The sequence below is a fragment of the Lampris incognitus genome, chromosome 5 (genome assembly GCF_029633865.1).
Source record: "Lampris incognitus isolate fLamInc1 chromosome 5, fLamInc1.hap2, whole genome shotgun sequence".
Lineage (NCBI taxonomy): Eukaryota > Metazoa > Chordata > Actinopteri > Lampriformes > Lampridae > Lampris > Lampris incognitus.
In genome coordinates, this window is record NC_079215.1 from 11,215,341 (window position 1) to 11,231,579 (window position 16,239).

At 45.5% G+C, this 16,239-nt stretch overlaps 1 protein-coding gene across 1 annotated transcript; it reads left to right on the plus strand.

Annotated features, from left to right (window-relative positions):
* The first annotated feature begins 1,598 nt into the window (after positions 1–1,598).
* Positions 1,599–15,115, plus strand: LOC130113239 (cytochrome P450 4V2). The gene is made up of 11 exons (XM_056280801.1): positions 1,599–1,791; positions 2,041–2,153; positions 2,453–2,538; positions 5,384–5,574; positions 5,977–6,046; positions 6,241–6,367; positions 6,775–6,948; positions 7,122–7,224; positions 7,894–8,028; positions 10,400–10,579; positions 14,256–15,115. Exons 1-11 carry the CDS (start codon positions 1,599–1,601, stop codon positions 14,432–14,434), a joined length of 1,551 nt encoding a protein of 516 aa, XP_056136776.1. The 3' UTR covers positions 14,435–15,115.
* Positions 15,116–16,239: the final 1,124 nt, after the last annotated feature.

Sequence of the window (16,239 nt, forward strand, 5' to 3'; positions counted from 1 at the left end):
CACCTTACATATAGATGTACCTATTAAGCTGCCAGACTTTCCTAATATATACATTTATATTCTTGCCCTGAACGGCACCTCCACTCAACCTTTCGGTACAACTCTACCTACTGTAGATAGAATTGTCTGAGTCTGTCACAATAAGTCTCTTTCATTGAAAGTGGAGATGTTGCCAATAAAGCAGTCAATGAAAAACTCAGTTCCAGTACAAATATATTGATTTATAAAGATATAAAAATGGCATGCTGCCCTATTGCTTGAAACAGGTTCTGTATGAATAAGACTGAGCCTTGCGTGTGTGTGTGCTTTTTAAAAACATTGCTGAAGTGTTGTATCATCCCCTTGAGATGGGAGCAAGCCGCCATCAACCAGTCCAACCGGCGGGAGATCTGTTACAGAGGTAACAGCTGGAAATGGAGAGGGATGTGGAAAAAACAACAGAAAAGACCAAGGAGACACACAACCATGCCTGCCCCCACTAACTCAGACTTCATATGCCTGACATGCAATAAAACTTGTGGATCAAGAATTGGACTGTACAGTCACCAGAGAACACACCGTTAATGAGGAGTGATGTCATAATTGGACTTGATGGACTACCAGCAAGCAAGCGTGTGTATGTTAACGTCACCAATTAAATCAGAGAAGGTTGAAACAGTTCATCTGGACACAACCTTTTTATTGACAGAAACGTTTCATCACTCATCTAAGTGACCGCTTCAGTCTAAACTGACTGCGGGTACCCCCACCCTTATAAGCAATGCAACTGTGTAACGACCGAAACCAACGACCAGTTTCATATGGAAATATGGATGTGACCTTCAACTAGAATTTCAACGGCCATGTGTACTATTCACAGTGGATTTGGGAATGTTTGCAATCACAGCATCTCAAACATTGGACTGGATTCAGGAATCAGAGTAATGGTGAAAAACAAACAGAACAACCCATAATGAGGACATTGTGACGGCAGGTACCAGGAGTTGACCAAAATTTTATAACTGAATTTTTTAATCTTCGGTGCATTTCACAGGTTTTGTGAATGTGATTTAAAGTTCACATTAAGAATTCAATTAGTGGGTTTAAACCATTTTTAAAAATATATATATTTTTGGCAATGTGGAACTACTCCCATTACCTAACCCTAGTCATCTATTAATGATAATGCCTGTGGTGACATGACAGATTGTGGCAGGGAGAAGGCCAGGGTTCAAGGGTAGGAACAAGGTGATGGGAGGCATTACTGTCTGTGTTAGTAGCCTACAGTAGAGCTTTTTCAATAGTACTTAGTAAATAATTGAACCACTTCATTGTGCAACTTTTAGCAACATTTACAATTCAAACAGTCTTTTTTTTACCCATTCTCATTTCCATGTCTTGTGTAACACTGTTACACAATATATGATTACTTTCACCAACCAAAGAGTATACAAGTCCTAGTGGGAGGGTTGCAGAAAGGGGAGCACATAAAGGCCAGAGTCCAGCTGAAATAAGGTAGAAAGATCATTGTGTGCAACAGTTGACGGCACAGGGAGCCAGTTAGGTGTTCCTATTCAACAAAAGTTAGCATCCTAGGGTGCATACAAGTGCAAAAAAAAATGCCAATTTTACTTGGTGATTGTTCAGCGGGTTTACTTGTGGTGAGCTTCTTCATTGCTGTTCTGACCTATGTCACCTACCAACTGCTTAGTAGGCACCTGCTCCAGTGGTATAAGATAAAGCCTATACCGGACATTGGAGGAACGTTCCCCGTGATTGGAAATGCGCTTCAGTTCAAAACGAATGCTGGAGGTGAGAAAGAGGAGAGGAGAGAAGAGCGAAGTAGAAAAAAAGAAAAAGAGCATGTAATTAAAGAAAAAGGTTAAATCCAAAAGTGTAGCTTTTTTGTACATATCCGTGTCTTGCCAGATTGCTTCATGTTGTTTTACAGTCTGTTTTATTTTTCAAGGCATAGTGCAAGAGCCCAGTGACCCCTCTAGTTTACTACTAAATCAACAAGGGACAGCCCGCCTTCATTTTCTTTTCTTGTATGTTCCTCAGATTTCTTCTGTCAAATTATTGAGTTTACAACTGAGTTCTGGAGTGCGCCGCTGCTTAAACTCTGGGTTGGACCGATGCCATTTCTCATCCTGTTCCATGCTGAAACTGTTGAGGTGCATCAGCCTACACATTACTCAAGGAGATTTACACAACCAAGTATACACTTCATTCATAATATGTTGTGTTTTTTTTTATATTGTCGTTCAACTCTTGGTTAACAATTTATTTTATCTATGTGCAGTGACCATGGTTTAGTGTTGAAATAATGCAATGACTTATATAAGCTTTACACCCTAGATTAATTCTACAATGCAACATTTTCACGACACAATATGAGAGAAAGTGTATTACAAAGAAAAGAAGTAGTAATTGCATGTCTGACATTGTTGATTGTACAATATTTCTGATGCAGACAGTCCTGAACAACCCAGTTCATATAGACAAGTCCTATGCATATAAGTTCCTCCACCCCTGGCTTGGCACTGGCCTGCTCACAAGGTAAAGTATCTTTCCCCTTACAAAACTTGTCCATCTGTTTATTTTAATCTGGATGAGTAAAAATATTATTAGGAAAAGCATAAATTTTGCACAAACGGCTAAAAAAAATCTTCAGCAGAGAACACTTACTAAATTCAAAGCCAAAAGTTCTCCTCAGAAGAAAATCCTCTGGGGGACAGACAGGGCTGCTAACTGCCACCATCAAAAACTCCTTCCTGGAAACCATCAGGTTATTTAATCAGTCCCCAATGGACAGTTCCCTGCTAAATTCACACCATCGCTTCTGTCTTTCCGCTTTGGGAATGTTATGCTGCTACTGTCTACTACATCCTATCTAATGTCACTTAATTTATTCTTACTGAGTTTTAACACAGCTCTTAGTACTCTCATCAACTTTAACTCCAAGACAATTTTCATTACACTTATTTTTTTTATTATTATCAGAATTAGAAATGCTGTATTCATGCCAATTTTTCCCCCCACATCCGGTGTGGGAAGATGGCTGCGCAAATTCGCATTTGCGGCGGCCTCACCCAGTACCGTCCATGCAGTGTCTTTGTCCACGTCTGCGTCTAAGTTTTGTCTTTGTTTGATGGCTGGGAGAGCTGACGCTGGATCGGCTGGGAGAGCGGAGCAGGCTAAGCTAACTGCTAGCCCATGCGGACTGGCAGTTCCGGTAACACCGAGGGCGGTCTGGCGGCGGCCTCACCTGGCGTTGACTGTGGTGTTTTTGACGTCGTCATGAGGAGTGCGGGGAGGTGTGTCGAGGGTGTCCGGCTGGGAGAGCTGGCGCTGGATCGGCTGGGAGAGCTTGGCCTGCTTCGTCCGGTGGGCCCGGGGACCACGGCCCCTGTCTGGAGCTGCGCCCGAGGAGGAAACATCGAGGGCGGTCTGACAGGACGCGGAAGCGGGGCGGGCTAAGCTAACTGCTAGCCCAGGGGTGGCTAACCATGTGCCATGGAGAGCCATGTGTATGCAGGTTTTCATTCCAGCCAGACTCCACACCAGGTGATTTCACTGATTAGCAACCCTTCAACCAAAGAGGAAGAGTGTATCAGTGAAATCACCTGGTGTGGAGTCGGGCTGGAATGAAAACCTGCATACACATGGCTCCCCATGACGCATGGTTCGCCACTGCTGTGCTAGCCCATGCAGACCGGTGGTTTTGACAGTCATCCTGGCTGGTGTTCGTCCCCTTAGACAGTGATTTTTTTGTTTAGTTTTGGTATATGTGTTAGTTTGGATATGTGTGTTCTTGTAGTTTTTGGACGTGTTTTCTTTTTCTTTCTTTCTTTTTTTTGGTGGACCCCCCCCCCTCCCCCTTTTTTTTTCTCCCAGTTGTACCCAGCCAATTACCCCACTCTCCCGAGCCTTCCCGGTCACTGCTCCACCCCCTCTGCCGATCCAGGGAGGGCTGCAGACCACCACATGCCTCCTCCAATACATGTGGAGTCACCGGCTGCTTCTTTTCACCTGACAGTGAGGGGTTTCACCAGGGGGCCGTAGCGCGTGGGAGGATTCCCCCCAGTTTCCCCTCCCCCCCGACCGACCAGAGGAGGCGCTAGTGCAGCGACCAGGACACATGCCCACATCCGGCTTCCCACCCGCAGACACGGCCAACTGTGTCTGTAGGGATGCCCGACCAAGCTGGAGGCAACACGGGGATTCGAACCGACGATCCCCATGTTGGTAGGCGACGGAATAGACCGCCACGCTACCCAGACGCCCTTCGGATGTGTTTTTGTCTTTGTGTTGCACTGCTGTGGGCTGGGGGAAACGGCACTTTGTTTCATTTCACAAATAAATTGTTCCTGATTCCTGATTCATCCCCGAGGGGAAATTAGGTAATTGGGTTATTTTATTATTATTATTAATTATTTATATTTGTTGTTATTCCTTTGCCTTACTTGGACCCCACCCGTTGTTGCAACCTACTGCATGCCATACTACCTGATATGCGCTTAATGATGGCACATAATGGCTACCCCTTCAGTATGTGTTGTATATCCTGCACAGTTATAATCCACTAAGTGTGAAGTCCTGTTGTCCATGTATAATGTTTACCAATATGTACTTCCTCTACTGCATCAATCGTTGGTATGTCTGCACAGTGTCACCATTAATTTACAGCATTGAATTAACCAGTAATTATTATTGAATCATTGGTGAGTTATTGGTGAGTTATTATATTGGCATGGTGGTGCAGTGGTTAGCACAGTAGCCTCACAATAAGAAGGTTCTGGGTTCAAGCCCCAGGGTAGTCCAACCTTGGGGATCATCCCGGGTCGTCGTCTGTGTGGAGTTGGCATGTTCTCCCCGTGTCTGCGGGGGTTTCCTCCCACAGACATGTAGGTCAGGTGAATCGGCCATACTAAATTGTCCCTAGGTATGAATGTGTGTGTGTGTGTGTGTGTGTGTGTGTGTGTGTGTGTGTGTGTGTGTGTGTGTGGGCCTGTGATGGCCTGGCGGCCTGTCCAGGGTGTCTCCCCGCCTGCCGCCCAATGACTGCTGGGATAGGCTCCAGCATCCCCGTGACCCTGAGAGCAGGATAAGCGGTTGGGATAATGGATGGATGGATGGTGAGTTATTTGGTATGTGAAGTTATTCGGTTCTTCTTATGGAGTAACAAAGTGATTTCCTTGAACTCATTTGACCATATTTCCGGTATTTTTCCTCATCCGTCCTTTCCATCTTCCTAAAATTATTCCCCCATTCAACATTATCTTCAATTCCGCTCACAAATCCGTTGGTCTTCAGTAATCTATCCATCCTTAATGTTTCCGGTCCAGGTTGCCTTTCCCCCCGACATTCCCAAACTCCTCTTTAATCTTTTGCCTACAATCAGCACCGGACACAAGTGGCGCCAGCGGAGGAAGATGCTGACTCCCACCTTCCACTTCTCCATCTTGACGGATTTTCTCGACGTTATGAATGAGCAGGCAGAGGTCCTGGTGGAGAAGCTGGAGAAGGAAGTCGGAAAGGGCCCCTTCAACTGCTTCAATTACATCACCCTTTGTGCCTTGGACATCATATGTGGTAAGCAGCGTGTGTGTGTGTGTGTGTGTGTGTGTGTGTGTGTGTGTGTGTGTGTGTGTGTGTGTGTGTGTGTGTGTGTGTGATACATTTACCTCTGCTTACAGACATTGAAGGGGGAAACTGACCAAAATAACCAAGTAAGATGTACTCAAGGCTCAGCGTTTTCGGTTTAAACTGATTTTCGCCCGGATTTTATGTTTCCACGGATCCAAAGGTTGTTCCTGTTTGTGCGGGGTTATGTAACAGTGCCCTCTTGTGGCGAAATTCGGCATGCTCGATGGCTTTGAAAAATAAAAACCAAAAACGCTGAGCCTTGGTTGTACTGTGTGAAAGTGCCTTATCCAGGACCAGCGGCATTATGAGTTGCATAAAACAGATTGTGAACCATGTTATTACTTTCAGAGACAGCGATGGGGAAAAAAATTTATGCCCAGAGTAATCACGAATCCAAGTATGTTCAGAGTGTGTACAAGTGAGTTCTTTTACTTTGTGTTTTTTTTAAAATTTTTTACCTTATTATACTGCACACCCATACACACCACATGCTGCTCGGTGTGAATGAGTATACATAAATATAAAAATACTGCACAGAAAATCTTTACAGTGTAATTGTTGGAAACGATGTTAAAATTTCAGTGTTTCCTCCCCCCCCCCCCCCCCTCTCAGGATGAGTGACATTATCAGCCGCAGACAGAGGATGCCTTGGTTTTGGCCAGACTTTATGTACAACTACTTTGGCGAGGGCCGTGAGCATAACAAGGGGATCAAGTTCCTTCATTCCTTCACCTCCAGTGTGAGTGTTGGACTTGATGAGGCATGGCTTAAAAAAAACAAAAAAACACGGCTCATTATTTTGTTTGGCAATTGAAATTCATCCATCCATTATGGCTAAAATCAAAATTCATGTTCTTTATCTGTGATGACAGCACTGAAGTGAGCTAAGTAGAGGATGCTAGTTAACACATCCATCCATCCATCCATCCATCCATCCATCCATCCATCCATCCATCCATCCATCCATCCATCCATCCATCCATCCATCCATCATCCAAACCGCTTATCCTGCTCTCAGGGTTGCGGGGATGCTGGAGCCTACCCCAGCAGTCATTGGGCGGCAGGCGGGGGGACACCCCGGACAGGCCGCCAGGCCATCACAGGGCGCTAGTTAACACAGTTCTTCCAAATGTGTGCTCCCCCCAGGTGATATATGAAAGAGCAGAATCCATTTCCTCTACTGAATCGGGCAGCGACTCTGACCAGGGCGTCAGGAAGAGACGGGCCTTCTTGGACATGCTCTTGAAGACAACAGATGAGGACGGCAACAAGATGAGCCACCAAGACATCCAGGAGGAGGTGGACACCTTCATGTTTAGGGTCAGTGGTCCTATACAAGTCGAACCCAGTTCTTCCCCTAAGTGTGTGTGTGTGTGTGTGTGTGTGTAAGCCCCTGCACATGTGTGTGAACAAAAAAACTCCACCACCTTATTGTATCATACTGTATGTGTTTTTTTTGTTCTCCCCCTTTCATGACTGCCATCGCCTTGCAGGGCCATGACACCACAGCGGCCGCCATGAACTGGTCCATTCATTTGCTGGGTTCCCATCCTGAGGTTCAGAGGAAAGTTCAACAAGAGCTTCAGGAAGTTTTCGGTAATAGCGGCATGCCCGCTCCCCTGTGACCAGCCGCTTTCTCACTTTTATGACCTCATTTGTTTTACTGACCCAGCGGCCTTTTGACTCATCTTTGCTGCGACTTGTTTATTCTCTAAAAAAAACCAGAGGGCTTTCACACACGCGTAATTGGTTTTAGAGCGCGTTGCCAAAATGTATGGCAAATACTTCAGCTGAATTAATTTCAGGGGTGTGTAGTGTTATTCTGGCCTCAATGCAGTAAACTATGTTGGCCCTCCGGCAATAAAAGCTGCAGAAGTTAACACAGGTCCAAATTGCGGTGGAAAGGGCTTTCTAATGCTGTCTTTAAGCATGCAAACGTTATTTAGTCTGTGACTCAGCGCTTCCTCATAACAACAACATTCTGTAATTCAGTTTCGCATGCATTAGTTTGCTCAAGTTCCAGTCATTTTCATTTTACCTAGCATACCCAGTGCATCCACAGGCTGGGGGGTATAACCAATACAGTAGACGAAAATGTGATTACGTAGAGAATTTCTCATCTTGCACCCAAGACTGTGCCACAGACAGAAGTCGGGTGAGACAGCAGTAGCAGGTGTATTCCAGTGGGTTTGAGAATGACCGACGTACTACATACTGTGTTAAACTGAACCAACTACAGCAGCCCTCCCTGTCTCTTATGTCCAGGTGAGTCCGAACGCCCCATTAACATGGAGGACCTGAAGAAGCTCAGGTACCTGGAGTGTGTGATCAAGGAGTCTCTACGAATGTTTCCTTCTGTTCCCTTTTTTGCCCGCAGCCTCTGTGAAGACTGTGAGATTAGTGAGTGACATGACCACTACATTCATTTTCTCTAATGCAAACCCAGATATGTTGTGTAACTAAATGCATGTTAAATGAATTCATACTGGACGTCGTCTTGGTATGTGTTTGTGCTTTTATAGAACCGTGTCTCAGCTGTCAGCTATCGTTTTGTACATGTGTGACATACCTGTGGAGGCATGGAGGTGTTTAGGAGAGATGGCAGTGGGGTTTTTAACTAGATTGTTTAGCACAATCTTGGAAAGTGAGAGGATGCCTGAGGAGTGGAGAAGAAGCATACTGGTACCAATTTTCAAGAATAAGGGCGATGTGCAGAGCTGTAGCAACTACAGAGGTATAAAGTGGATCAGCCACAGCATGAAGATATGGGAAAGAGTAATAGAAGCTAGGTTAAGAGGAGAGGTGACGATCAGCGAGCAGCAGTATGGTGTCATGCCACGAAAGAGCACCACAGATGTGATGTTTACTCTGAGAATGCTGACTGAGAAGTATAGAGAAGGTCAGAAGGAGTTACTTGTGTCTTTGTGGATTTAGAGAAAGCATATGACAGGGTGCCGAGAGAGGAGGTGTGGTATTGTATGAGGAAGTCGGGAGTTGCAGAGAAGTATGTAGGAGTGGTGCAGGATATATATGAGGGCAGTGTGACAGTGGTGAGGTGTGCGGTTGGAATGACAGTTGTGTTCAAGGTGGAGGTGGGATTACATCAAGGATCAGCTCTGAGCCCTTTCTTGTTTGCAATGGTGATAGACACGTTGACGGACAAGATCAGGCAGGAGTCTCCATGGACTATGATGTTCATAGATGACATTGTGATGTGTAGCGAGAGTAGGGTGCAGGTTGAGGAGAGCCTGGAGAGGTGGAGGTATGCACTGGAGAGAAGAGGAATGAAGGTCCGTTGTAGCAAGACAGAATACCTATGCGTGAATGAGAGGGAGGACAGTGGAATGATGAGGATGCAAGGAGTAGAGGTGACGAAGGTGGATGAGTTTAAATACTTGGGGTCAACTGTCCAAAGTAACGGGGAGTGCAGAAGAGAGGTGAAGAAGAGAGTCCAGGCAGGGTGGAGTGGGTGGAGAAGAGTGTCAGGAGTGATTTGCAACAGAAGGGTACCAGCAAGAGTTAAAGGGAAGGTTTACAAGATGGTTGTGAGACCAGCTATGTTATATGGTTTGGAGACAGTGGCACTGACGAAAAGACAGGAGGCGGAGCTGGAGGTGGAGAGTTGAAGATGCTAAGATTTTCATTGGGAGTGACGAAGAAGGACAGGATTAGGAACGAGTATATTAGAGGGACAGCTCAGGTTGGACGGTTTGGAGACAAAGCAAGAGAGGCAAGATTGAGATGGTTTGGACATGTGTGGAGGAGAGATGCTGGGTATATTGGGAGAAGGATGCTGAATATGGAGCTGCCAGGGAAGAGGAGAAGAGGAAGGCCAAAGAGGAGGTTTATGGGTGTGGTGAGAGAGGAGATGCAGGTGGCTGGTGTGACAGAGGAAGCTGCAGAGGACAGGAAGAGATGGAAATGGATGATGCACTGTGGCGACCCCTAACGGGAGCAGCCGAAAGTAGTAGTAGTAGTAGTAGTAGTAGTAGATTTTGTCCATGTGTAATCAGTACTGATGAGTAATGTAGTTGGTTGAAGCAGTTAAGTCAAGTGTGTACAATACTGACAGAGAAATCGGTGTTGTCCTGCTCACAGTCTCTCCCCCACTACCTACACTTACCAGAATGCATTTCGCGTCAGCCTCTATCATTTATCCATAGAATCCTCTGTGCGAGTATTGTGGGGCATCCTTTCTATCATCAGAAATGTACCTTAACTGAGAGAACGAGGATGTGTTTTTTGAACCGCATGTTTAGAGAATAGAGTATTAGAAAGCCTAATGCGAGGGATGGCATCCAGCGCTTTACCTGTGTCCCCATCCATAGGGTTAGTGGTTGTGTCAGGACGGGTATCCAACATAAAATTTTGCCAAATCAGTATGCGGATTGACAAGATCATACTGGATCGGTCGGGGCCTGGGTTAACAGCGGCGGTCATTGGTGCTGTACCCTCACATGGTACCAATGGAAACTGTAAAATTCTGGCTGCAACCCCTGAAAAACAGGGAACAAGTCAAAAGAAGAAGAAGAAGAGTATTAGAAACCCTGCTAGGCTTTAGTTTTTCCGTCGCGATACATCACTCACAGCCATCTCATGGATGCGGAAACGATCAGGAGCAACTGCAGGTGTTTTTCATGTGCTGTTCCTGTTGCAGATAGACAGACAAGGTTGAAAGTCCGTGGATTTTCCCTTTAAGAGAAATTCATGTAATACATCTAAAAAAAAAAAAAAAGTTTTTATTATATGTAATTTGCCGTTGTACCCTTAGATGGTTTCAAGGTGCCCAAAGGTGTCAACGCCATCATTATACCCTACGCACTCCACCGTGACCCACGCTACTTCCCTGACCCTGAGGTGTTCCGACCCGAGCGCTTTCTGCCTGAAAACTCAGTGGGCAGGCATCCATATGCATACATACCCTTCTCTGCTGGACTCCGCAACTGTATAGGTAAGAACAATCACCGTGGCTTTCTGCAGACGGCTAGTTTAACCTTGATTTCTTTCTTTTTATGTTTTCTTATGGCTATGCCTCCATCAATCTGTCTGTCCTATGGCAGGGGTCTCAAACTCAAATTACCTGGGGGCCACTTGACAGGTGGTCTCATGGAGGCGGGTCGGTGCAATAGGGATGAAGAAAACACTGTTGGACTATATAACCTTCACATCATTTTTTATTATTATTTCACATTTTTTCAGTCCCACAGTCCAAAGACATGCAGGTCAGGTGAATCGGCCATACTAAATTGTCCCTAGGTGTGTGTGTGTGTGTGAATGTGTTTGTGTGTGTGTGTGTGCTGTTATGAACTGGCGGGCCTGTACAGGGTGTTTCCCCGCCTGCTGCCCAATGGCTGCTGGGATAGGCTCCAGCATCCCCACGACCCTGAGAGCAGGATAAGCAGCTTGGATAATGGATGGATTTTTTTCAGTTTTGACATGAATAGGTAACTATGTACATAGTGTAGCCTGGCCTAGGCCTACATATTCAGCCTTCTTCTTGCTTGAAACCTGGCACTTCTTCTGTTGACACAAGTGAGGGACCTTTACTTTCAGGGACAGGGCAGTGGACACCCTGAGGACAGCCTGGAGATGTTCATTTCTCAGTCTGGACCCATGCTTTGATTTATTAAAGTTCATAGTTGAGAACAGTTTCTCACACAGATAGGTGCTGCCGAAAAGACACATGACCTGCCTGAACAGTTTGGACAACTAACTGTAGGAATGTTGTGGGAAGCACAAGCATCTCCTGCTTTCCTTGTGCCTCTCTGAACTTTGCCTTGAGCTCAATGTGGAATGTGCTTGGAGCGCTGTCCACGTCAAAGGAGAAGGGGTCTGCAAATAACTGGAGAGTGGTGCTGTGAGTCCTAAAATCAGAAAAGCGATGCTCAAACTCCTGCTGCAGATTTTCAATGGCAGTCACACGGTCATCAGCAGTGACTATGGCAGCATCATCAATAATTGACTGGCATGTTGAGAAGTGGGCAAATCTTGTCTCTGTGAGCTGTGTTTTCCATAATCTGAGTTTCACAGAGAAGCTTTCACTCCATCAAATGCTACAGAGACAAGTTGGTCTGGCCCCTGCAGTTTTAAATTAAGCGTGTTAAGTGCCTGTGTAGATAGTTTGCAAGCAGCAAGACGGCGAGTATTAAACACAATTAGAGGCTGTAAAGCCCTAGTTAGTTAGTTAGTTAGTTGGCCCTGTGATGGCCTGGCAGCCTGTCCAGGGTGCCTCCCTGCCTGCCGCCCAATGACTGCTGGGATAGGCTCCAGCATCCCCGCGACCCTGAGAGCAGGATAAGCGGTTTGGCTAATGGCTGGATGGATGGAAGTGCCTGTGCGATATCAACTAAGAAAGCTAAATCCGCGAGCCACTCGGTATCATCAAGCTCAGGAACATGTAGTCTGCCTTCTTTCATGAGTTCTCTGATCGCCTCCCTCAATCCAAAAAATCTTTTCAGGACACTGCCCCTAATCGACCAGTGCACTTCTGTGAAGTACAACACATCTCCATATGTTGCATCTATTTCCCCCAGAAACGCACAGAACTGACGGTGTTGTAAACCTCTTGATGTGATGTAAATAATGCATTTCACCACAACAGTCACAACACTGCCACGTTTCAGTCATTTGCTGCAGCGTGCCTGCTGGTGATTGATGCAGTCCAATGCAGTTGTGGGATCTACATTCTCTTCCTCCAGCTTTCTTTGGATCAGTGCTACAAGCCCATTTTTCCTTCCCGTCACTGACGGGGCACCACTGGCGGTGATTCCAGTCAATTTGTAGACCAGCAGCCTCAACTGCGTTGCACAGCACCCGAAATATAGCTTTGGTTGTAGTCTTTCCCTGCATTGGATATAAAGTTAGCAGTTCTTCTGTTAACTCAAAATGGTCATTATTACCCCTTACAAATATAGCGAGCTGAGCATTGTCCTTTACATTTGCATAAAATAATTTGCTTTAGTGCACAACTGTCTGTAAATGTCACCTGACAACTCACTGGTCCGTTCTGCCGTTGTATTTGGGCTGAGACTGATGTTTCTGAATAAAGATGCAAACCCTAATCAGTCCGTCTCTCAGAAACCGTCCCCCCGTAAATGGCCCGCCAGCCTTCGCTGTTGCCTCGCTTGCCACAGAGCTAGCTTCGACAGCTGCATCACAGTCTTGTTTGGCTTTGTGGAAGAGTTCTGCTGACAGGACAGAGTTTTTTGAAAGTGTGCTGCCTTTCTCTCCCTCTCCTCACCTTTGACCCCATCCTCCTCCTCTGCATGTTTAGTAGCGTAATGTCGCTTCAGATTGAAATCCTTCAGGACGGCAGCTTTTTCCTTTCAAATTAGACAGATTGTGGATTTTCTTCACTGAATTCAGTGAGGAAATAGTCACATGTCTGTTTCTCTTGGAGCTGTCGGTGCTCCTGGTCAACTTTTATTTTGTTTTTTGAAAGTGACATTTTTACAAAACATCTGCAAGCAGTGACAACAATTTACATGAGCAAGCTCACGTAAGATAATTCGCAGTGGGCTAGCCTACTGGGTTCAAGTGTGCTCGCGTTTTGTGTGTGTGTGTGTGTGTGTGTGTGACATCTGCAACTGGCCTCACAACTAATCTTTTTTTTTTTGATTTCCCTCCCTCCCCTTTTTCTCCCCGGCCAATTACCCTACTCTTCAAAGCCATCCCGGTCACTGCTCCACCCCCTCTGCCAATCCAGGGAGGGCTGCAGACTACCACATGCCTCCTCCAATACATGTGGAGTTGCCAGTCACTTCTTTTCACCTGACAGTGAGGAGTTTCGCCAGGGGGACATAGCGCGTGGGAGGATCACGCTATTCCCCCCAGTTCCCCCTCCCCCCTGAACAGGCGCCCTGACCGACCAGAGGAGACGCTAGTGCAGCGACCAGGACACATACCCACATCCGGCTTCCCACCCGCAGACACGACCAATTGTGTCTGTAGGGACACCCGACCAAGCTGGAGGCAACACGGGGATTCGAACCAGCGATCTCTGTGTTGGCAAGCAATGGAGTAGACCGCCATGTCACCCAGATGCCGCCCTCACAACTTATCTTAACTGAGCACTTAGTACTAGAAACACAGAAACGTTTAAAAAAACAAAAAACAAACACAAAAACAAACAAAAAAATTAGTATGCAAAGTGGATACACGGTCCAGATCTCTTAATAAATCTAAAACATAGCACGGGCCGCACAAAACTGCCTGACGGACTGGATGTGGCCCACGGGCCAGCAGTTTGAGACCCCTGCCCTGTGGCTTGTGTTAAAGATTTTTTTTTCAGTCAGTTTAAGCTTTTATTTGCTGGTAGAGACAGACAGGAGGCATGGGGGTAGAGAGTGGGAATGACAGTCTGCAAAGGGCCTAAACAGGATTTGAAACCAAGAATCAGGTCTGAGCAAATATGGGGCACACTTATTTTGGGTTGAGCCACAAGGAGGCCCTGTTTGTGACTTTTTAGTTCTGTGTGTGTATGTTGCTGTTTGTGTACGTGGCTCTGTGCATGGATCCGTCTGTGTGTACACGGATGATGTTTTGTGTGGTTATGTCACTGGTTGCAGATTTAAAGGAACAACAAGGCTGCTTTTTAAACTCTCCCATCCTTCTGTAACACTTCACAGGTCAGCGTTTTGCAATAATGGAAGAAAAGGTGGTTTTGGCCTCCATTCTGCGTTACTTCAATATCGAGGCTTGTCAGAAGCGTGAGGACATTCGGCCACTTGGGGAGCTCATCCTAAGACCGGAGAAGGGCATTTGGATCAAACTGGAGAGGAGGGGGACCATGCCAACAGCACACTAGACCCAGCATCTATTTCGGACTTTCCAAAGTCTTTCATCATCCATTCCATGTCTGTTTAATCAAACTTTTTCTTTGTCTGGCAGAGGAAAAATCTAGTTGGGAAAGAGCAAATGGTATAATCCCATTCACCTAATTGATGATAATATAAGCAATAGATTTCAGTGTTTTTACATTTCACCAGGAGAAAACATGTAGGCTAGCTGAAATGGTTGGCAATGAGATTTTTGAGTGGTTGATGGGAGTTGCTTAGTGGTTGCTAGGCTTTAAATAGTGGTTTCTGGGTGGTTGCTAGGCTTTAAATAGTGGTTTCTGGGTGGTTGTTAGGCTTTAAATAGTGGTTTCTGGGTGGTTGCTAGGCTTTAAATAGTGGTTTCTGGGTGGTTGCTAGGCTTTAAATAGTGGTTTCTGGGTGGTTGCTAGGCTTTAAATATTGGTTTCTGGGTGGTTGCTAGGCTTTAAATATTGGTTTCTGGGTGGTTGCTAGGCTTTAAATAGTGGTTTCTGGGTGGTTGCTAGGACATTGTTTGGTGGTTTTAGGTGCACAGCAATCAAAGAAGATCCCATAATAGCCAGGATATAGCTCATGGGATGCTGTCAGAAGCCATTCATAATCATCAGATGATGCATATAACAATCCCCTTGCAAGACTTAACATACGTTGTGCAATTCATTCTTATAAAAAAAGATACAACAATAAAATTAGTATTTTAAAAAGTATAAACAAAGAAATTCAGAAATTTTTTTGAACATTTTCCCCACCCTCGGAGATTAAGCTATAATTTCTATGTGTACACACACACACACACACACACACACACACACACACACACACACACACACACACACACACACATGGGTGGCACAGTGGTTAGCGCAGTTCCCTCACAGCAAGAAGGTCCTGGGTTCGAGCCCCGGGGTAGTCCAACCTTGGTGGGTCATCCCGGGTCGTCCTCTGTGTGGAGTTTGCATGTTCTCCATGTGTCTGCATGGGTTTCCTCCGAGGGCTCCGGTTTCCTCCCACAGTCCAAAGACATGTAAGTTAGGTGAATCGGCCATACTATATTGTCCCTAGGTATGAATGTTTGTGTGTGTGTGTGTGTGTGTGTGTGTGTGTGTGAGCCTTGTGATGGACTGGCGGCCTGTCCAGGGTGTCTCCCCGCCTGCCGCGCAATGACTGCTGGAAATAGGCTCCAGCATCCCCGCGACCCTGAGAGTAGGACAAGTGGTTAAGATAGGCATATATACTTCGCACAAAAAGTAAGGAAATGTGTGTTTGGTAGATTATTTCTGAGTATGTGCGTTGTACCCATGAAAAATTTGCCAAATCTTCTCTAGCAATGCCAAACAGCTTATTTTGCTGTTGCTATTGACTCTTGTTTTGAGCTTCTGGTACCCCAGGTGCTGACAATCAGCTGCCTGATATAAGATTTATTGCCAAGAAGCATTGTTACAACAAAGAAATAATCTACCAAACACACATTTCCTTACTTTTTGTGCTAAGTTATATATATATATGTATATATGTATATATATATATATATATATATATATATATATATATATGTAGAGAGAGAGAGAGAGAGAGAGAGAGAGAGAGAGAGAGAGAGAGAGAGAGAGAGAGAGAGAGAGAGAGAGAGATGAAGGAAAAAACTTTAATACATAGCAGAACAAGCCCATTTCGTCATCTGCCAAGGTGGCTAAACTTTCTGGTTTAGCCACCTTATTATTGTTTTAATTTCAGTTTTGCTGAAGGGCACCCTCATGACTCTGTCCTGCTTCAGGACTTGTTTAGCCAGTGAGTCAGC